Source organism: Tachysurus fulvidraco, chromosome 4 (assembly GCF_022655615.1).
Source record: "Tachysurus fulvidraco isolate hzauxx_2018 chromosome 4, HZAU_PFXX_2.0, whole genome shotgun sequence".
Lineage (NCBI taxonomy): Eukaryota > Metazoa > Chordata > Actinopteri > Siluriformes > Bagridae > Tachysurus > Tachysurus fulvidraco.
This window is the reverse complement of record NC_062521.1, coordinates 11,882,342-11,906,055: the sequence shown is the minus strand read 5'-3', so window position 1 is coordinate 11,906,055 and position 23,714 is coordinate 11,882,342. Positions and strand designations below refer to the sequence as shown.

General features: G+C 38.3%; 1 protein-coding gene across 6 annotated transcripts; it reads right to left on the bottom strand.

Moving 5' to 3' along the window:
* Positions 1-1,162: 1,162 nt before the first annotated feature.
* letm1 (leucine zipper-EF-hand containing transmembrane protein 1) lies at positions 1,163-23,309 on the bottom strand. Of its 6 annotated transcripts, XR_007140376.1 has the most exons (17): positions 23,090-23,309; positions 20,290-20,347; positions 19,556-20,015; positions 13,492-13,635; positions 13,146-13,283; positions 11,709-11,912; positions 11,498-11,617; positions 11,262-11,393; positions 10,988-11,149; positions 9,982-10,101; positions 8,633-8,767; positions 7,835-8,028; positions 6,668-6,700; positions 5,706-5,844; positions 5,088-5,228; positions 3,949-4,039; positions 1,163-2,138 (listed from the first exon to the last, which is right to left on the bottom strand). XR_007140376.1 is itself a non-coding variant. In XM_047812266.1 (16 exons), the coding sequence occupies exons 1-16, from the start codon at positions 23,292-23,294 to the stop codon at positions 4,034-4,036; spliced, it is 2,391 nt and encodes a 796-aa protein (XP_047668222.1). In that variant the 5' UTR covers positions 23,295-23,309; the 3' UTR covers positions 1,163-4,033. The 6 variants fall into 6 exon arrangements, 4 of the variants coding, with proteins under 4 accessions (XP_047668222.1, XP_047668223.1, XP_027006030.1 ...); XR_007140375.1 differs by having other exon boundaries at positions 3,949-5,228; XM_047812266.1 differs by having other exon boundaries at positions 1,163-4,039.
* Positions 23,310-23,714: the final 405 nt, after the last annotated feature.

Here is a 23,714-nt window from a genome sequence, read left to right as displayed (position 1 = left end):
CTGATACAAAAACCAATTTACCTCAATTTTACCTCAGTTTAAAGTTTGGTAACAACAGCCATCACAGGATTTTCATAACATGTAGAATTCCAGCCTTCAGTGACTGATTTGTGGCTAGAGCTTTAAGATGATCTTCTACAAGATCCTTTGCAGAGCTTTATGTCTATGGCAGCATGCAGGTGATTCTAATACAAAGGGTCTTGCAGGGATATACACTCGATCACTTTATGAGGAACTAAAACTGGCTAGGGGCTCGGTTTGCTCTCAAAACAGCCTTAATTCTTCATGCCATAGAACTATTCCTTTGAGATTCTGGTCCATGTTGACATGAATGCATCATGCAGTGCCAAGAAAAGGTTCACCATTAAACCACCTCCACCAGCCTGGACTGTTGACACAAGGGCAGGTTGGGTCTATGGATTCATGCTGTTGGTACTAAATTCTGACTACCATCTGTGTGACTGAACAGAAATGGTGACTCATCAGACCTAGTTACATTATTTCAAGCCTTCAGCTGTTCAGTTTTGGTGAGCTGGTGCCGACTGCAGCCTCGGCATTCTGTTCTTTGTTGTTCATTCTGAGATGCATTACTGCTCACCACAATTGTACAGAGTGATTATTTGAGTTCATTCTCTGTTGACGTCTCACAGCAACAAGGCATTTCTGTCTGCAGAACCGATACTCACTGAAAGCTTTTCCTCTATTGCACCATTCTGAATAAACTGACAGACTGTTGTACAAAACAACACAGGAGATTAAAGATAAGATTTAAACCAGCCTGTCTGACACCGTCAGTAAGATCAAGTATTTTCCCCATTCTGTTGGTTGATGTGAACATTAGCTGTATCGGTCGGCCAACTGCATGAATTTATGCATTGCTCTGCAGCCACATGAGCAACTGATTAAATCGTTTCATCAATAAGTAGCTGTACAGCTGTTCCTAATAAAGTGCCAAGCAAGTGTATAATGTATAAGCAGGAATGGTAAGCAAGAGCCCTTAAAGGTAAGAAAATGAATGTAAGGGAAAGAAAAAGCAAAAATATGGAGGAATGTGTTAAAAAAAATATTATTATTATTAGTATTAATAATAATAATAATAATAATAATAATAATAATAATAATAATAATAATGCAAAAGAAATGGTACAACACTTTCCAGGAATCATATTATTTATTTTTATTTAAACTGGAACGACCCGTTTCAGAATATGAATATTTATACACAAGAATCAGTCAAGGCAAAATTAAAAGCTAGATTTTCCATATATTTTATGACTTAAAAACTTTAAGACAACCAAATTCAGATTGTTAATGTTCTGATAAACAGTATCAGTAAATTCATCTTACCTTTCATCAAAAAGATATCATTTGTGCTTCTTTTAATAAATTTTATTTAAATAATAAAACTATATCAATTATCAAGCTACATACCTCCTTTGATATTGGTAAACTGTAAAATGAAAATAAATTCATTGAATTTAACCACTAAATGCCAATCCACTGTATGCTTGTACAGTTGTAACATATAGAGGCATAAAAAACCTACTTTGCATACATCTTTTTAACAGCAGGTACTGTGACATTTATGACTATATTTGAACAAACACGTTGATGACTTTTATTGTAATCTTGACTTAATAGGTTGCTTTTTGTGTTTTCAATTGATTGCTAACTGTGATTATATAGATAATGTTCTTACAGAGCCAATACAGAGATTTAAAAATGACTTGTTTTGGGGTCATGTGAACTTTCAATAACAATAAATCTATTGATCTGGATTCTTCTTTTAAATAAGCTCCGATTGGTTTTGAATTCGTTGAACACTGAATAAAATATACAGCGTTTACTTTTTTCAGAATTTCCCCCTGCCTTTTCAGTCAGTTGTCATTCTACTACTGTTGAATTTGCTCAGTTGGATGGTCAACAATTAGCATTAAATCAGTTGGTCAGTAGTGCACATTCAGGGCAGAGACATACCATAACAACTCTTTCCTGGAAATTAGGGTCATTTACTCAAAAATAGTCTCCAGCCACTTGACAAAAGTTGCCCAACCTCTCATTCAGGTAAATACTCCTCCTGCCTGCTTCTCTCCTAACCTGCAGTCCGTTACACAAATATTCCTGAGTCTGAGTCACAACTGCAATACAATAATAAAAAAGCTTTAAATAATGATAGTGCAATTGTAAATCAGTACATCTTGCTCCCTTTAAACAATATATAATTAGATTTAATGTGCAATAAACTCATTGTGGTTTAAGGCCCAAATGCAGATATGCAAGCTGCATAAATACAGGTGGTTACTGTGGTGAGGCTTGACATCTGACCCTTGGCTGCTGCCTGGCTGAAGCCAAAGACATGCCTCTTTTCCAAGAAAGGCAGTTTGAGTGCTGGTTCAGAGCCAGAGCCTAATTTAAAATCAGTTATTTCTTTTTCGACACCCAAATCACCGGCTCTGAACCAGGAAAAGTGGTTCTTAAGTAGCACCAAAACGTTGCTGGTCTAGACTTAAGAACTGCTCGGGTCAGGGGCTGGGGGCGGGGTAACACTGTTAGCGCATGTGGGCGGGGCTACTGGTCGCGCCTTTCATAATGTACCTCTAGTATACCAATGTTTGATTATACTGCAGTAAAGTAAAAGTGTATTAATTAACAGCACACATGATAGCAGGTAGTTTTCTTTCTGTGTTAATGATAAAATAATGTTATGTACTTTCCGTTATTCTCAATTGCAACCTCTGTTTATACAAATTACATGGAGATGCACGTACACGTTGGATTCGCTGCGTTTGGATGCCAATGTAGGTTCGCAAAGCCATGAGCATAAACAGTAAAGCAACATCTGTCATTGTTGATGTAGTGTTTGCCGCTGCTGCGCTAACGGTGCTGGGAAAGATGAGACGTATACAGTGACGTAACTCTTGGCTCTGTGACGGCTCTCTAGCCCATGGAAAGGCAAACCGCTTAGAAGGTTTACCATTGGAACCAACTCTGAACCAGGACCTGGTTCTTTCTGGTGGATAGGGGCAGTGAAAAAGGCACCCTGACTCCAAAACAGAGCTATCTGTCTCTCTGATGCAACACAGACACGGTGCTTTCAGGTCAGACACACTGTTCTTTCTCTATGACATGTTTAGGAGTAGAAGTGATGTATTCACTGTCTGCTGTGCCCTGTGCAACTATGTTATGCTGACATAATACAATGTGTGTGTCTGTATCTGCTAGCTGCCCTGTCCATCTATGGTGCGAGTGTTTACCCAGTCCTTGAAGCGACTGTACCCAGACTGGCCTCACCATAATCGGTCTGAGCCGAGACCTAGACACACCAACGATGTCTGCACTGCAAAGAGATTTCATCTCTCTCTCTCTCACACACACACACACACACTTAGACTTAAGAAACGCTTGCTTCAGGGGCTGGGGTCGGGGTAACACTGTTAGCGCCTTTGATAATGTACCTTAAGTATACCAATGTTTAATACACTTTTACTTTACCTCATCATACTGGGTCTGAGCCGAGACCTAGACACACCAACAATGTCTGTACTGCAAAGAGCCTTCTCCATCTTCTCTCTCTCACACACACACTTATAATTCAAGCACCCAACAGTTTCATAAAGAAGTTCGGCCTATTGAATTATGAGTCTAAAGCTTGCATTTGTTCCAAGGTTAACTAGTCCACTAATGCCCCTTTTCCACCAAGGCAGTTTTGCCCCTTTTCCTGAGTGCTGGTTCGGAGCCAAAGCCTAATTTAAAATCAGTTCTTTCTTTTTCGATGTTTGTTGAACACTGAATAAAATATACAGTGTTTACTTTTTTCAGAATTTCCCCCTGCCTTTTCAGTCAGTTGTCATTCTACTACTGTTGAATTTGCTCAGTTGGATGGTCAACAATTAGCAAGTGTATATTAAATCAGTTGGTCAGTAGTGCACATTCAGGGCAGAGACATACCATAACAACTCTTTCAGTTAAATCCTCCTCCTGCCTGCTTCTCTCCTAACCTGCAGTCCGTTACACAAATATTCCTGAGTCTGAATCACAACTGCAATACAATAATAAAAAAGCTTTAAATAATGATAGTGCAATTGTAAATCAGTACATCTTGCTCCCTTTAAACAATATATAATCAGATTTAATGTGCAATAAATTCATTGCGGTTTAAGGCCCAAATGCAGATATGCAAGCTGCATAAATACAGGTGGTTACTGTGGTGAGGCTTGACATCTGACCCTTGGCTGCTGCCTGGCTGAAGCCAAAGATATAAACAAATGCCCCTTTCTCACCAAGTCAGTTTGAGTGCTAGCGATGCTGAGAAAGATGACACGTATACAGCGAAGCAACACTTGGCTCTGTGATGGCTCTCTAGCCCATGGAGAGGCAAACCGGTTCTTAGAAGGCTCGCCACTGGAACCAACTTTGAACCAGCACCCGGTTCTTTCTGGTGGAAAAGGTATTATACACATCCACAAGACTCCATAAAGGGGTAAAAGGGATTTTCAGCTGACCAACTCTTAACCAATAAAGGTCATTTTTATAAAACCAGGAAAGATGTGTTTGTTCACTCAAAGCCACAGCAGAATAATTAGCAAATAAAGACCAAAATACATAACTGAGGCTCACTCAATGAGATGACTTGATATTCAGTCTGTAGCATTTGCATATTAACCTTGAGTTCTGTAATAGCTTTGCAAGTTTACCTTTGGTTTCTAAACAATTACAATCACGCTCAAAAGCCAGCTGAGCTACATTCAGTGGTGTCTACTAATGAATTCGACTTAAAAGAACCTGGTTTAAACAAAATAACACAAAATAACTGAATCCGAATGCCAGCAGTGGCAGTGGAATGATGACGACGTGCAAAAGAAAAACCAGTGAGCCAAGCTCACATGACATATGACGTGACATCGCTGCCAGCTGATGGTTAGATGTTGAAACGAATGTTGGGATTTTTTTTAGCAATTATTTAATTTAAAATAATTTCATTACTCTTATTTTTTTCAAGTATGAAACCAGTGGCTACAGCACCAGTTGTTCCTCTGTGCGTTCCTGTTGAGTGGTAGCTTGCTGTGATGAACATAGTTTTACTGAACTTTAGCTGCCTGCTCCTTTTCAGCCTTCTCCTTAGCTTTCTCCTTTTCCACCAGCTTCTCCTCTTTCTGAAGCATCAACATGATCTCTGCCATTTGCGAAGTGGCGATGTCTACGTCCTCCTTATCGATCAGCTCCATCACCTGAAACATGCAAAATCGTACACGCACACACATATACACAAAGATCAGATAATGAGAAGCTTAATTAACAGTATGTTATTTCAATACAAACAATACACCAGTCTGAGTTTTGTAATGGGGTTGGTTGGCCTACTCCTCTTCCCTTGGCAATCACACTGACACTAGTAAACAGCAGAACATGGCAGATAACGCATCCAGTGTGTGTATTCCACTGCCCTGTGATGCAGCATGTGCAGCAATTTAAAAAGATATCACTGCCTTCACCCTCCCTATTTGCCACCTGTCATATTATAAAGAAGAATTGCTTGTTGGTTGGTAATTGGAAGGTGACCAAATTGTGGAGAAAATCAGAGGAATATATAATTTAAATATTCATTATTTCTTTTTGACTGAATAAAAAAATGTGAAATTATTGTTGTTTATTATTTTCCCATAACAGCACATATTACCCACCCGCATCCTGGCATAAACTGTTACCTTGATAACATCGTCAATGTCTATCTTGCCGTCCTTGTTTTCATCCAGCGCGTCGGCGATGCTGAGCAGCTTTTGCTCCGGAATGCTCTGGATCTGCCTCATGACAGCAATGAGCTCATTGATGCTAATCAGGTTCTCCCTAAAGGACAGGAACACGCAGCATACAGGAAACAGTTACACACTAACAAAGTAGTGGAATTAAACGAGCAATAAACCTTCTAAAGCTCATGCAATCACTGTATTAAAAATTCCCAAACCCCTTTGAACAACCTTTCATTTCTACATGTAATTTACCCTTAATATTTTACATTCAGTATGTTTTCCTTTTCTATACAAAATGATTCTATATTCATTTTAGGTGTTGGTTATTATGAATAATAGGTTGTACTTGAGCGAATTATAACATTTCTAAACATAATGCTTTTGGAAATGTTATTTTTCACTTTAGCACGGGACAAGAAAGCAATTACGCTTTGTGTGAAAAGTTATTGATTTGTTCTATTATCAGCAGCACTGAGAACAATAAAGTGGTGTAATAACAAGAGAGTCTTATCTATGATGGCACTGCTTCTCAATAACACACCTGAACCGTGGTTTCATATTTATTTCACTGGTCAAATTCACAAGATAAAATGGAAATATTATTCGAGTGTAAACTGTCAAATCCAGACTGATGGCTTGAATACTTCAGTGGTTTCTAGCACAATACAAAACTCACTACTTTCAGGCATTGAGAAACAGCTGTATGAAATGAATCATACATAAGACTTTACATCCACATAACAAACTAAATTAATCCACCTGTTAGCACCAAGTTAATCAATGACAAGCAAATTATATTAACATGTGTCTGAGCCTGATTGTTATAATGAACCCCCAGGATAGCCTGTGACCCAGGAAATATTTGTTAATGGCATTGAGATGCTAAAACACCCCACGTCGCACCGAACGTCTTTCCTTACCTTTGTAAGTCATTACATTTCTCAAAGAAAAATCTATTAAAAAAGGGGAAAAAAAAGAAATAAATACGACAAAAGCTGGTAAATGCAAACAAAAGCTGAAGTAGTCCCAGAACCTCTTTTATGATTAGCTCCTACCACCATTTTACTGAGGATCACAAACACCACATCCCACAATGCATCACAGACTGCAGATACGGATACACTTTATGTTGTGTCTGAATTCATTCCCTGTTCATCAGATGAAGTTTTCTCCAAATTCATTAAAAAGTTATTCCCTCGATAGTTCATTACATTATTTCTCCTAAAGCACAACTGATGCTCGCTTCTACACCGTGTAATGATTTTTTTTTTTTACCTCATTTACGAGAAAGGAAGGCTACAGAATCAGCCAATATAAATAAAATATTAAAGCCCTAAAGCCAACTGCTACTTCTAATGGTGTATTTAATAAAAAAACATTGCTTTTATTACTTCTGTGTTTTTGCACTTTCAGTTTATTGGGTGATTTATAATATTTGGGTTGTTGATATAAGGGTGGGCTACAATAATCATTTCCAGAGTATCTCTCACTAACACCACGGTGATTTATATAGTAAATAGTGAATGAGTGAGAAAGGGAGTGATTTCAGACACAATGTTAGACTACATGCACTCGGGCTGTCAAGGCTTCAGTTGCATTTAAAAAAATGTATTCCAATACAACATTATTATTATTATTATTATTATTATTATTATTATTATTATTATTATTATTATTATTACTATTACTGTTGACCAATAATTTTGAATTGTTAAAGAATTTCATCGATGGCCAAAAACTCCAGCATAGTGTAATACTGTATATTTATTTTTACAACACAAAGACCAGCAATTTTATCAGAGATGTGGACTCTTTATATATCCACTGTATTTGGAGACCTATAGTCCAGTAAAAAAAAAAGTGTTTGTACTGAAATCCCTTTCACGTGACAATTGGCATTTGTTATTCTTTAGAAAAAAAAACTCTATTCCATATATTTTCGTGTAGAAAAAAAAGTATTCAAATAGTAAAGTGCATTTTGACAGCCCACAGCTTATAGTATATGCACATGCGCGCACACACACACAGCTAAATATTCTGACACGTACAAGAAAAAAAGAAATCAAACAAAATTCACACTTTCTTACCCAACTGGTGGCGTGGTTGCACTGTCCATCTGTCCATCCAGCACCAGCTTGTCTTTCTCTAACTCATTTATGATCTTATCCATGCGACTGATCATGCGGTTCACCCGCTTTGACAGATGTTTACTGGCTGTAGACTCTTCCACCTCTTTCTCCTGCCCAGTTTTAGAAAGCTCTTTCTTTATCTCCTCTAGATCCTGGAATGTAAAAAAAAAAACAGGTGATTAGTGCAAAGAACATTCCTCTAGTAATTATATATATATATATATATATATATATATATATATATATATATATATATATATATATATATATATATATATATATATATATATAAAAACTTGTATTCTTTTTAAGTCTGTTAGCCGTCTTTGTCATGGCGTTATTGATCAAGAAGCACAAAGGCTAAACACGTGCTTCCTCGAGGATATGTGAAGCTAATTGTTGTAGCTTTCCCCCCCAAATGGAAAAACATACAGAATTGCCTCAGCATGTTTAATTGACTGTTTACTTCAATTACTCCACAGTTGCCTGAAGATATAGACTGAAAAGCAGTACAAAAGTGAGACACTGACCCCTACTGTGCAACCATCAGTAGGAATTATGTGTGTGTGTCTGGTTGTAGTTTCTGAGGCTGATGAAAGTGAGAATGCATAGATAAAACTCACTATCCTGGGTAGTATATAGTACTCATTGCTAATACAATAGCCAGATATAACCCTGAGTTTATAAAACATAGTCATTCCCGGGGGGGTCTATCTCCCCATAAAACTTGCTGACAAAGTGCTGTTTTTTTTTTACCTCAGTGTATTCCTGCACGTCATCTTTCAAATCCTCCAGCTCCTCCTTCTCTTTTGTCAGGAGTTTTTTCTGCTCCTTCAGTTTGGTGCAGGCATCACTCAACATGTCGATCTCCTCCTTAGTGATCTCCTCTCCCTGATGAGTGAACATGTATACAGGACTTATTCTATATCTTCGTGTGTTTACCACTCACTGACACGGACAGACCCTGAGTGACTGCAGTAACCATACAAGAAGGAAGTCATACACACACAAAAAAAGATCTGCATATCAGCAATAGGCACGGAGGCATAAAGTTGTAACCCAGATTCAGGGTGCTGAGTTCAATCCTGAGTTCAGTTTAGTTTTTGTTTGACTGTGTGTATTCCCATCATGTGGCTAGAGTTCCCAGCATAACGGCATGAAGATGAATGAATCAATAACAGCAATACATATTTAACATGCGGACTGGGTTCACCGGCAACTGAAAGAGATTTACAACAGGTAAAGACAAACACAGTGGAAAGAGAAGCATGCTACAGACCAATAGCTACACCGGCTATTTCTGCTCCTTCTCAACTGTTTAGTCAAGTAGAAATCATATTGGGTTCTTTTTCCAAGTTATTAATAAAAATAAATAGATAAATAAAAGTTAGTTCTGAGCAGCAGAAGAGCCAGCGTGCTGTTGTCTGGATTGAATACACAGAAGTACAGAACCTTGATGCGCAGATACTTCTGCCACAGCTCAAACTGACAGCAGCATAAGAAGAAAATAAGCCAACACACAAGATCACAGTTACAGTCAGGTCACATGCTGAGAATGGCTGAAAATAGCTGAAAGCTAGATGTTCTGTAAATAAAGATTTGTTTTGGCTCAACTGTTTAAACATGTAAAAGTAATAATGAATAAAGAAACAACATATTTTAGCCATGTTAAAGTGCGTGTGTGTGTGTGTGTGTGTGTGTGTGTGTGTGTGTGTGTGTGTGTGTGACTCTGTGTGAGTACATGTGTGAGTGCATCAGTGTGTGTGAGTGCATTTGTGTGTGTGTGTGTAACTGTGTGTGTGACTGTGTGTGCGCATGTGTGAATGCATCAGTGTCTGTCTGTGTGAGTGCATCTGTGTGTGTGTGTGTGTGTGTGTGTGTGTGTGTTTGTGTGTGTGTGTGAGTGAGAATATATACAGTATATAAACATACATACACAGAAGTGCTACTTGTTTATTATGTTAATGTACATTTAAGGCACACAGACGCTTTACAATTAATATCAACAAAATGAATAAATAAAAATAAAGCGTCACAGTGATTGAGGATTAAATGCTTGAGTGTTGCAGTATGTGAATCTGTCTGTCTGTGTGTGTTAATCATACCTTTATACCCTCCAGCACTGGTGCTGTGTCTCGTAAAGATTCCGAGTGTATAGCCGCATCTACGCTGGCAAGATCGGCAAGATCAGCTTCAACCCGCGTGTCAGCCTCCACATCCTCCTTCTGCAAACACATGCAAAACCTTCCATTAGTGTTCCAAATCAAGTCTGGATGTACAGTATTTACCATTTGTTAATACAAAACAATTTGTGGGAGTCTAAATGGCAGAATAATTGCATTATAGACCAGATAATCACATTTCAAATCACATGTTAATGGAATAAAAGAAAAGAAAGGCGAGGCACAGTGCACTCGCTGTCTGGTTCCAGTTGAAGGCTCATCCATTCTGAGAAAATTAAGAAACATGAAAAAGCAGAGGTTCAAAATTTTGCTCTTGCCCAGAATACATCAGCTTTTTTCACACGCCCTCGGAGGACCATACACTGCCAGGCTAACTAATTTATTGCTTTAGTACAGCTATTTACTTACATAGCATGTCTCCCAGAATTACTGCCACCTTCATACACATCTGCCAAAATCATTTATACAGTAAGGCAGAAAAAGATTATTTTTAAGGGGAAATGCTACCGATTGGTGCATCATGACATGAGTTAGGAGTTATTTTATCCTTCATGGAGTGCTATGGATTCTTTACAAATAAAGTGCACTGGCTCAACTTTTCTAAGAGCTTGCACTTCTGCTCTATGAACATCTCAAACATTTCCAAAAGCATCATCTTCTGCTCTCTGAACATCTCGATACTTTTTTTAAAAAGATATTTGTAAACTGGTAACTTTAGGGGAATAATGATGACAGCTAGATAATGTTCTGCCCATACAACATATAGAACTGATTCACTATGGGATTTGTAGATTTCTCTTAAAGTAAAGTTTACACTGGGCACAATGAAGCAGAAGTTAATCTTTGTCGTTTGGGCCATAATTGTGTGAGAAATGAAATGTTGTAATAATACTGTGTGTTAGCTGAAGTGGTTGACAGGTGCTCCAACCTGTTCTTTGGCTTTCTCTGCAGTTTCGGCTAGCCTCTCCAGCTCCCTCTCTCTGTTCTCCTGGCGAATAGCTGCCTCTTCCTGCAGCATGGTCTCCAGTTTAGTCTTGTTATCCACCTTGGAGAAGTCAAGCTCTGCCACTTTCACCTGTGCCTCTTTAGTCTGGAAAAGCACACTAATATCAGACACAAAACAAATACTACAGGAACAGGTGTGGACTGAAAATGTCTCACACACTCTGTGAGGTGGGTATACGCATGTGTGATGTACGCACCACTATCTCAGGCAACGTCTGCAGTGTGGTTTTAAGCTGGTCTGCATGTGACAGAGTGTCCGGAAGGAACATAGCCCTTGAGAGCAGTAGCAGAGAAGTGGGGATGTGCTGGTTCAAATGTAGCTCCAGCCACTGCCACACACACACACACACACACACAAAAACTCAATTAAATGTCTGCTTTCAACTTCAAATCTGACAAACCGGAACAGACAGAAGTGGGTTTGAGTGTGAACCTGTTTGAGTTGGTCTCTAAGCCTGTCCTCTGTCACTCCCAGCGCTCTCATGCCTCGAACCCTGCATGCAGCTTGCAGCTCATTCACATTCAGGCTCTCCACTCCTTCCTCTGCTATCAGCTGTCAACACAAGATCACACACACAAAGCTGATGTGTAATTCAGACTGTGAATAAATGGGAGTAAAGAGAAAGCAGTGCTGGACCAGGCACCTTGTCATCAGCACGGATGGAGCGAAGCTTCATGATCAGCTGGAAGCGGAGGAAGTTGTTGGTGCCGATGGGCTGCAGCTCCAGTAGCTTGCACAGAGCTACCAGTTGCGGCCGTGTCAGGTTGTCTAGGGTCAGCTCATCCTCAAACAGTTTGGAAAATCGGATGATCTGCTCATTGCTGGGCCTCTCACCCGAGTCCCGGATCTGAAGTGAGGGAAGAAAATAAGAATTTAATCGAAAGTAAAAATGCTGATAATTTTTGAATGCAAAGTGTTGAAGTGTGTATATGAATGCAGCATGACCACACGGGGGCAATATAGACCTGTTTTGTGATTAAAGCTGGCTAGGGAAACCTGGACCTGACTAATAGGCCACGTTCACACTGCAAGTCTTAATGCTCAATTCGGATATTTTGCTCAGATCTGATTTTTTTGTTTGGCTGTTCACATTACCTTTTAAAATGTGGCCTATATCAGATACTAGTGTGAACAGTTTGCTGTTTCGAACTGACCCGCATGTTGGTTAAATTAGAGTAATGTATCCTGGGATAGGTGCCTGTCAATACATACGTGTCAAATGTAGTAATAGTATCCAGTAATGATCAGCATAAATCAGAATGATCAGTGTAGTAGTGTTTAATTAATTTAATTATAGATTAATGGATAGATAAAGTGATAAGCATCAGTGTTTGATCAACGTTAAACAGAATTACATATTAATGTATAGTGTCGACATGACTTTACAATTAATCACAGTAATGAGTTCTGACCAGTATTAATTATAATAAAGAATTATAACCATTGGTAAGCATTCTTCCTGTCAGCAGCAGCAGCATGTGCTTGACAGATGTATACAGATAATAATGAAATGAACAGCAAAAGCTTTAATGAACTCCTGCTTAATATTTCACTTTGATAGGTGTGGGGAGGATGTTTGTGGGAAGTGGCCGGTGTGTATTGTGTTTGTGTCATGCTGCGAAGACTTTAGCTGCATACCTGATTAATGTTTTTGACATGAATTAATTTTAAGGGAGTTATACTGGACACTAAAGAACATGTATTTTCTCTATTTTCTCCCACTTCTGTCACTATGTTTTTATTTCCAATGCACACCACAAGAGAATCAAAATACTGCCAGACAAAATATATTTTTCCTGTATATTAAACTCGTGTGGATATATGGCATGTATAGTAATATGAATCTCAGTCATATAAGCTCATTGGTGTGATTAGTGTCGGGGTTGCGATCAGTTTTAAAGTGATCAATGTTAGTTAAAGATGAGGAGCAGTCAGTGTAAATATTTGAAGTTTGAGTTATTGGTGTTGGTTTGTTATTAAACAATATTGCACAGCAAGTTATACCGAATACCGACGTAGCCGTGACGATTGCTTTGTGATCAGCTTTGTGATCAGAGAGAGATCAGCATAGTGGTGTTACCTTCTGGAAGAAGGTAGAAAACTCCTCAGTCACGTTGCCTTGGTCTGCTTTGTTTCTCAGTGCTATTTCCTCCACTGTGTCCTGTAAGAACTTCGCCATCTCCAGCTTCACTCTCAGCTCCTTCTTCAGTCTCTCTTCCTGTAGCATATTAAATAGTGTTCAAAGGCTTTTTGGCCTAAAATAATCCACATAGCCTACTCAAATTCTATGGTGACTAGTCAGTCTTAAGGCCTGCTTCACAAAAACATACACCATACACAAAGTGGTGATTATAGATAAACCCTAGAGTGTACAATCCAACAAGTATTCGCTGCACATGAAGAACAGAAAGTAAAAATCACTGCACCTTCTTAGACTTTGTCTCAAAGGTGGATGGCAGCATGTTGGGGAAAAGCTTCAGAGCAACAGGAAGCAGGAACTCCATAAACGGAACGATGATAAATACCAGAAAAGGCAGAAGTCGGAATAAGTCTGCACATGTCCTTAGGAACTGCAAAAAAGTATATACACATAGCATTTCAGCATAGCAAATCTAATTTTGTTCAACCATGAACCATTGCTGCGATCATATACAGGTATTAAGTGTCTTACGTATCGGCTGATGTGAAAATGGGACTTCTGTTAGAGATCAGATTGAGCAGTGATTTCTGTTTACTTGATCTTGGTTATTTTTGCATAATCTCTTCAGTGTTGTCTAATATGGAATTAGACGTAACTATAAGATGGTATCGTAAAGGGTCAGAATATATTAACCTGCTTAATTATGGCCGCTTTATGCAAGAGCCAATTACATATAGATCCCCAAAGTCTAATTAGGACCCTATTCCTGACCTTCTGCCATTTCCATCCACATGTCCCATCCCCCATTCTCACTCCATTTTTCTTTGTCATTCTTGGTGAGGTCGTCCAAGAATCGCAAGCTCTCTTTGAACATCTGATTTAAAAATGGTAAATTAGCACAGGACAGTTATAGCAATAACGAAACCTAAAAATCACAGTCAAGAAAAATGACCGAAAAACAGACGAGTGCTACAAACAAGTAGAGAAATTTTAGTTTCCTCTCCCCTTCTCTCCCACCTGCATGTCTGCGGTCCTATATGAACAAAAGACAAAGAGTGTGAAAAGAAGCTTTGTGCTTTCCCCTATTGACATGTATATCACCTCTGTCAGAGAGGGGTAAAGGGGAAAAAAGAAATGAGGAAAAAAAGAAGCATGGGTTCTGGTGGCTTTAGAAGAAAGGGAGAAAAAGAGGATAAGACATGACATCAAAAGCCTCTGGGCTGAATGCGAATAAGAATTAAAGAGACACTAAGGAGGAATAGCAGTAGTAAGCATCAGGAGATGCTAACTCAAGCTAAGGGAATGTGTTTTTTTTTTTTTTTATACAGGAGGCCCACATGTATTGTATGAGGACTAATTGTAGGTTCTAAGACTGTTATAATAGTCATACTACACTCTGCTCATTTAAATTCCTTTGAATTCACAACAGTTTTGGTGGAAATAGACAAACAAATGGCAAACTAAAAAAGTTTTCTACTCCTGCTATAAAATAATAAGTTTTATCCAATATGCACAAATGGTTTATTTCTTAGCCAGGTGTTTTAAAATCCAGATTTATTATTGAACTAAACCAATAGTTTTTATAGTTTTTACAATTGGTAGTTATTCTAATAGCTATTAATTATTGAAGATTTATGCATTAATGTGCTGAGACTCCAAATGGGACGTTGTATTTTTTTTTTATTATTTTCTCTGAGCTCTGGGAGACAGCTCCAGACACATTTGGACTCTGAGTTTGTTAGATCCATGGTTGTGCGATATTATTTCAGGTGTTAATTTGAAGATGAATGGTGCTCTCAAGAGTTCTTTTATAACCAAATGATGGTTGAAACTTTTCCAAAGCGTGCTCTCAGACTAATTTTGAAGCTACAAGGCATATTGATTCCATTGATGCCGATATTGTAGGATATTTTGGGTACTACATACAACTAATCCAAAATGAGTCATTACAATATGTGAATTAAAAGAGCAAATATGTACCACACAGCATGTGTAGTACGCCAAGATGATATTTTATTTATAATTTTTTTTAATCAAAAAGCAAATCCCAACTTAAACCAATATATCACCTAATATGCAATCCTTGGATGTTCTATTGTCATACACTAAACACACTGAGCTATATTCTCACTGACCACTTCATCAGGAACATATGTATGTCTGCTCATTTATTCGCTTATCTAATCAGCTAATTGATAATTAGAAGCAGCAGAAACAGGTCAAGAGTTTCACATTAACGTGTTCACATCAAACATCAGTGTGATGTTAGATACTCTGGTATGAATGTTGGTGCCAGGTAAAATGGTTTGAATTATTTCAAAAGTAAGCTGGATTGCAAAAAAGCAAAAACAGCCAGTGAGCAGAAGTTCTGTAGGTGTAAATACCTTGGTGTAAAAGATCAGACAAGAATCGCCTGACTGGCAGTAACTCAATTAATCTCTCTTTACAACCACAGTGTACCAAAAAGCACCTCAGAAAATATATATCATATCGAACCTTGAGTCAAACGAGCTACAACACCAGAGAACCACATCTATGTTTCTATTTCAGTCTGAACGGAGATCAGACAGGAATGTGGCCATACAGGCAGCAACTGAGTCATGTGTCTGTCTGAGAAGCTGAGGTAGTCAGACATTAGCACTATGCTAGTAGGATCAAATCTCAACGGGTAAACAAAGAAAAGAAAATTCACCTCACTGAAGTCCAATGCAGAAAACGACAAAGATGCGGATAAATCAGTTTAGTTTCATTTACCACATGCTATTATCAAAAACAGTCAGGAAAAAACTACTGCTTCAAGGGATGACTTCTGTTACAGCATTGCCTTAGCTGACCCCTATTTTACCTTTGTCTGAAGGGCAGCAGTTTCACGAAGGATATCAAGTTACAGCAAAAGAAACATAGAGACTGGGCATCTGGCCATCAGGGGACACACACAATTCAGACTCACCAGAGCTTTTCTGATCAAGCAACGTTTATCCAGGATGAGAAATAAATAGGTCAGAAAAAGGAAACAAACTGCAGGAGAAACAAAATCTAATGGAGGATTTCAGAGTATCACGGACACAAAGAAAGATCCTTCACTCAGAAATGCAATGAGATCTTTGTACTTCAAGCATCTTAAAACTTTAGCTGAAAGAACTGAAAGGAATCGAAAATAGATCCACCTGTAAAAATCTATCAATGCACCAAATGTAATATCTTACCAGGATCAAATCACCACGCATATTGCTTCTGTCAGCAATGAATTTAAAAATAGCCGATAATTCGAACAATTCATGAGCAAATCATTTTAAAAAATAATGTTACTGCTTACTACACTGCTTATATTTTGCAGCAGATTTCAGGAAATAATGCAATAACAAATAAAAAATTCTCACTTCTTCAGTATGGCGGTCCATCTGGCCCCCTGCTTTTGCATAAGTGAATTTTAGAACTGGCTTCTTCCAAAAAAACAAAACAAAACAAAAAAAAATTCCCCATTCATTTCATTAATGTCAGAGTGCATTATCCTCAAGACTGTGTTTAGCTTTCCAGTCATTCTATATTTTAGATTTGCATGCTATATTGTAGCTCATGTCACAATTGGCTGATAGCTTGCCAACGGTTTTTCGTTATATACAGTAACAGCCCTTCTCTCATCAGTGTAATGAATAGTGGTTTCATCATTAATCTTAATCTTATCTTATGGCCTGGTATAACTATCAAACCAATTGTACCAATTAGAAGTATGCCTTAACCCTAATTTTATTTTCCAGTGTATAGAGTTAATAAACGGGAATTAGGTGAACTGCTGGGTGAGAGGGAAAAGCTTATTTAATATGTAGCAATCAAGTATAATTAACTGCAATAAATTGTTTCCTCCTGTCAGCAACAGCACAGTTGTAATACAGAAAAATAATGACTACAATGAAAACTGATGCACAGTTTTTTTCTTGGAAATGGAACTTACACCATAAAACTGACCATCACACCCATATATGGTTTTTCCCCCAAAATGTTGGAAGCCCACAATTGTCTAGGGAGTCTTGGTAATCTGTAGCATTACAGTTTCCCTTCACTGGAACTAAGAGGCCAAAACCTGTTCCAGCATGACAATGCACCTGTGCACAAAGCAAGCTTCATAAAGAACATGAGTCCTGCACAGAGATCTGACCTCAACCCCGATGAACAGCATTGTGATGGATTTTATTACTGAAATGCCACAGGCCTTCTCTTCTAACATCAGCGCCTGACCTCACGATTACTCTGGTGACTGAAAGGGCACAAATGCCCACAGACATGCTCCAAAGTTTAGTGCAGAGCCTTGCTAGAAGCATTGGGGTTAATAGAACACTTATTCAACATGCAGCATGTTTGATTCTTCAGGCATTAGTTCCTTTTAGTGTATACACCATTTAGTGTGTTTGAAGGGGAAGTTGTGGCCTAATGGTTAGAGAGTTTGACTCCTAACCCTAAGGTTGTAGATTCGAGTTTCGGGCTGGCAATACCATGACTGAGGTGCCCTTGAGCAAGGCACCGAACTCCCCCCTTTCTTTAACTGCTCCCCAGGTGCCACAGCATAAATGGCTGCCCACTGCTCCAGGTGTGCGTTCACCGCAGTGTGTGTGCACTTTGGATGGGTTAAATGCAGAGAACAAATTCTGAGTATGGGTCACCATACTTAGCTGTATGTCACGTCACCAAAAAAAATTCACTAAAATGTGTGAAAACAACAAACCTTATACGATCAAAGTGGCAATGAAAGTTTGTAATAATTTTAGAGCCACTGCAGAATTTCACTGTTATATTAATTAATCCAGTGAGTGCAGAAACATGACTGGAGCCTTGTGGGAATTTGCGGGAAGCAAAAGCAGCTCCCCTGATGTGAGAGCAGAGACCAGTGTAAAATTAATAGCGTTGTGCAGCAATTGAGCCATGCTATGTGGGCATGTCTACAGAAACTGACCCGAGGCCCACCGTTTCATTCATATGAGGATGGCTTCCACTTTGAGTCTGGTCCCTCTCAAAGTTTCTTCCTTTACCATTCAAGGGAGTTTAAAGGTGCCACTGCTGCCTGAGCCACCTCAGACTACAATACAAACACACTCAAATAAATATCTAATATTAATCTTGAATTTTGTATTATATTAATCTTTATTATTCTTTATAATAACCTTTTGCTCTATGATTATGTTCTGTAAAGATGCTTTGAGACGATGTCAATTGTATAAAAGTGTATATACAAATAAATTTGAATTAAATTGAATTCCTAAATATGCATCCTGACATGAGCTTGCCATCTCCCTGGAGTTATAACAGTTAGTTATAACATCAGGAAGATCTTGCCTCTGTACCAAGGCCACATCCTTGTCATCTCATTATCAGGCTGCTACAACTTGCTTGTTGCTGTTCTTCATCGTGATCCAGAACGTAGCTGTGTGGCCTGCATTCAACCTCACCACGTTCATCCAAATCACCCCACTGCTCCGTTCTCTGCGCTGCTGACTTGCATCTGCACTGTATCAGGTTTAAAACACTTGCCCCACCTTTCTATAGTTACTTAGCAAACCTTGATTGGTATCATATTCCCTTAAGCATGGGTTTAAAAGATCTGCCATTTCTCCACACGCAGGTAAGGAATTTATCAAGATTGTTCTGGAACCGTAGGTGTTAGAATGAACTTTATGAACAACCGATTCATTGTTATCGTGCCGCAGCAAAGCCCTCTTCACTAACACCTCTTCACTAAACACTTAAACAAGCACTCTAGCTATACGACTAATTTAAACTTATTGTTATTTAAAATTCCACTACATCCTACATTACACGGTTTTCTTATTATGGGATTCTTAGGCCATGGCATATTTGTTCTAGCAAGAGGCAAAATAATGCATCTGTTATATGCTGTAAATATATTTGAATTCTGGAACATCAACCCATTAACTGGAGGCTGTAATGAATAAAACACTTTACTATTACCAATAAAATAAATAACTAAAATAACTGACTATCACTAGGTTTCTTAATAAAGCGTTTTACAGATTATAAAACAGATCCCATAAATAGCAGTATGAACTGAGTTTTCTGACTCTAAAATATTTTATTATTATAGTATTTTCCAATTGAGCAAAATAAAATGTGTTGTTTTAGATCATTTGCCTTAATATATAGGTAACTGCCCAAATTACAGAAAGCTACAAAATATTGGGCACACTTTATGCAAAATAAATAATTTGTAACAGGAATGCTATTTATTAAGCCTGAAAGTCACTTAAAAATAGGCATAAAGACCAATAATGCCAGTAAGCATTTGCATGTACTCATTATCACTGCCATATAGCCATGTTTGGTTAACTGTGAGTGTGTACCTGTCTCCTCTCTCTTCGTGACAGAGCGTTTCCGTTCAGCACTCTCCACAGCATGCGTCCGGTGATGGCTGTATCAATCCACAGAAGTCGGAATCCGTGGTAATAGTGCTTCACCTCATCAATTACGCGTTGCCCTATCGTTCGCCGCACTTTCTCCGTGTCCACAGTAGGGCTGTAGATGGGTCCTCCCTCCTCTAGCTTTTTATTTCTATCTTTTAGTGAACGCAGTGAGCGCTCCACTTTGGAGTCGTCACAAAGAGAGCTTGAGGTGTGAATCCACCGTGCAACTGTCCAATGAGAGACAGCATTCGTGTGGCCCAGTGCAGCACAGCTGGATATCAGGACGGAACAGTAAGGACGAGATGAACTGTTCAGTGGGCAGTGACGTGCATATGAATGGTCAGGATGGAGCCTGAGAGAGACCGTCTGAGCTCCCAAACTGCCTCTGAGAATCTCGGGACTATTAGAGAGAGACACCAAAATCAGGCTCACATTTCACCAAATCTTTCTGACTGATTCAGAGAGAATTACGATCAAGACATTTTCTGCCAGTACTAAACATAAACAAGACACAATAATGCCCATTTACTGTATTTTTGTGCTATATTTACTGAATGCTTCAGAAATTATGCTTCATCATACCGAGATAAACAAAATGAGTAATAAAAAAGTCAAATCAGTAATAAAATGCAAAATATATATTCCTCACTAAATATTCCTTGAGCTATGTGTACCTGTTTGTAGCCAGGCATTGTGCAGTACAACTAAAGCAGGTGACTTCTTTCAGCTTTCCTAAAAGAAAAAAAAACACAGTTCATTCATAAACATGAACTCAAACAGACCTCGGGTTTCACAGTGAAGACAGTGTACCAAAATAATATTCATAATGATATGCAATTAACAGCTGCTAACCTACTTTAATTAAGCAGCATATAATAAATCATCCTGTGTTTTAAACTATGAATGATGATATGTACACGTATGGGATTTTAGAAGGGAAACAGCTAGTAGGCTGTTCTGTAGACTTATAGACCTATTCGGCCCTATTCAGATTGGATTAGATTATCAAGTGGACAACTGTAAGATTTTTTGTTCCATGTTTGCTCAGTGATAAATCTCTCCCATCCAGATCAATAACATTAGGAGCAGGACCATCCTAAAAATCAGGATGTCTCTGTCAAGTGATCAGTTCCTTAATTAGTAATGTATTGTAATGTAAATACTGATAAATTAATAACGGTAAGCTATTAGCAGTTTGAAGATAAATAATAAATAATAAAATTTTGACTCATTTTAAATTTAAATAATCCAACTTTGTGAGGAAGAACCACATACGGGTGGTGACGATCAGGTTTCTACAAACCTTTAGCCATTTACTGTATGTCCTGAATAATGATCTATATTTGGGGTGAGTAGTAAATTGGATACATTCTATTTATATGTTTTCTTTAACAAGGCAGTGTTCCCTCCTTTTGCTCTATGAAAGTACTTATTACACCTAACAAAATAACAAGAACAATTCTACAGTTGTCCATATTTTAAAGTGAACATTTTTGTTCATTCTGAATACAGAGAACAGTGTTTCAAGTTCATCTTTAGTCAGCTTAGCATTCATCGATAGCCTGTATTGGTCCACATAGGGTGTTCACACGATTGCTTTACTATTTCGCCATACTATGTTTAAGATGTACACCACAAAAGTATCTTTAAGCCGTCATCGCTCTGTCCTTTGTCCTCCCTCAACGGTAAGGTATTCTTATCCTGTAATTGCATGAAAACTCATGCAGACAGACAGGGCAGTTTTTCCCCTTTACAGAACTGCACAGTATTGTTTGTGTGACTCTTAGCCTAATAGTGCAGTCACGACATATGGGTAAAACTGAAAAAAAATTATTAACATCAACCTCAGAGTCAAACAGTTTGTAACAGTCCTGACTTCTCATACCAAAACCAGATGTATGGTAATTGATGACATATGCCTGTGATTAAGGAAACAAAGTCTTAAAATAGCATGTTATGTTTATATTTTCAGTTTATAATTAATTCTAATGACATGAGCTAATGTTTAACAGGGACACAGTTATAAATCTGTATAATCTATGCTAAAGAAGTCAGATTAATGGGAAGGTGTCCTACATGACAGAAATGCAGCAAATGAGGGGGATGTGGTAGCTCAGTGGTTAAGGTGTTGGGCTACTGATCAGAAGGTCACGGGTTCGAACCCCAGGTCCACCAAGCTGCCACTGCTGGGCCCCTGAGCAAGGCCCTTAACCCTCAGTTGCTCAGTTGTAAGTCACTCTGGATAAGGGTGTCTGCTAAATGCCGTAAATGTAAATGACACCTCACCAAGGTTCTTAGCGGTTCCATAAGTGCCTAAACATTTCCACATCAGAATCAGAATCAGAATCTGGTTTATTGGCAAAGTGTGTTCACACACACATGTATTATGTAAAATACAAGTGATATAAATCAGTGAATTTAGTTACTTTGTTAAACTGGTCAAATGAAAGACGCATAACAAGCTGGATACAGGATACAGGTCAAATGACACCGGTGCAAAGACAGTTATTTGATTAAATACGACACAGTTGCATCATACATTATCTTGGGAATATGACAAGTGTAATAAAACTGGTGACTTGTTGGCAGTTAGAATAAGATGTGTGTGATAGAGGTTATTATTGTGTCAGGGCTGCAAGAGACTTTGTCCTCGAATAACCTGGAAGCAGCAGCTCAAGCATGGCGGCTTAGATAAAGCACTGATCTCACTCCATGGTGATTAACATGACTGCCAAAAAAGGTTTTATTCCTTTCATTTCCTAACTTACACTGAAAACAACAGTTTAAAACCGCTGCCATTACTCTGCACACCAAACAGTCGTTTCTATGTGAAAAAAAAGATTAGAAAGATCCAGAGAGCCATAGACACTACAATGTAGCTACAAAAAGGAAAGTTCATTACCAGTGTGTTACAGCAACACTTTCTGGAAATGACCTGAGCTATACAGCCAAAAGAGCTCAACACACTCGGCTGTACTGTTATTGCCCAAATGAGCGTTTAATAATCAGCTCCTAAAGTTAGTGTACACAATTAAACACAGCTATTGCTTCATATTTGAATTAAAAAGTATATAGGTTAATGTTACCCTTTAGCTGTGTGAATATAGCTTGTGTCGCTAAACGTTAGCTACTTGTGTAACAAACAAATAATATAACGACTTCATTTATAAAGACCTGACAGCCTTAAGAAAACAGAGTCATGGCTATAGCACCATGCTATGTTTTAGCATCTTTCATTTCAGTTTGGTATATAGCAACATGCTAGTGAGGAGCTAATAGCTAGTGGGGAGCTAATTGTAAACCTATTGATTCGTGCCGTTTTCTTTCTATCTGCCAAACAATAAACAGCCGAGACGTCACTTTACTGTACCGGCTTTTAACAACGGCAGCTAAGACGAGAAAGAGACCGTTTTACTTCATCCATTTTTAAAGCGTCACAGAAACGTACACAGTCACGCAAAGCGCCATCGTTACCTTTTCTGGGGTCGTTCTTTATCGACCTGGATGATTTCATAAACGGAATCCGAGATCTCGAGAACAAAATTAACGCCATTCTAATCCGAGGCGATGAAAAGCTGTTTGGCGTTAAATCAACGGTTACAGACGGAGACTCCAGTTGCTCTGTTTCCTCTTTACTGCGCATGCGTGAAATCATGACGTTTTTCGCAACGTTCTGCATTGAACCGCTCGTGCGTTCGTTATCATCGTGTAAATTAAATTGAATAATCATATACATGCAAAATAGCGAAGTTATCCATATTGGTCCATTTCCACATATTCTATGACTAAATGTAGTCACCCTTTCATGTAAGGTGAGGATGACATGTATCATTGAATATTATTTTGGTGGTTGAACAAATTATTGTATTAATGTGACATAAGAACGGTGTTGGTATGGTATTGGGTGCATGTGCTCCACAACGTTGGGTTTTTTAACAAATTGTTGCTATTTATGTTTTGTGAATAGTCCACCAAACCAAAGCTACCTAGCCAACAGCTTAATTTGATAAAACCCTGCCAAAATACTGAATATCAATATTTGTACAAGGTATACCAACAAGATGTGGTCAAGAAGTGCACACAGTTTACCCAAAATCTC

What these genes read in the sequence shown, in the direction of transcription:
- letm1 (XM_027150229.2), bottom strand. Translation starts at nt 23,294, where the DNA reads ATGCAGAACGTTGCGAAAAACGTCATGATTTCACGCATGCGCAGTAAA. An exon ending in ACGTGCAGGAATACACTGAG is followed by an intron (nt 8,029 to 8,632) that starts GTAAAAAAAAAA and finishes TTTACATTCCAG; the next exon opens with GATCTAGAGGAGATAAAGAA. An exon ending in ACATTGACGATGTTATCAAG is followed by an intron (nt 5,229 to 5,705) that starts GTAACAGTTTAT and finishes TGCATGTTTCAG; the next exon opens with GTGATGGAGCTGATCGATAA.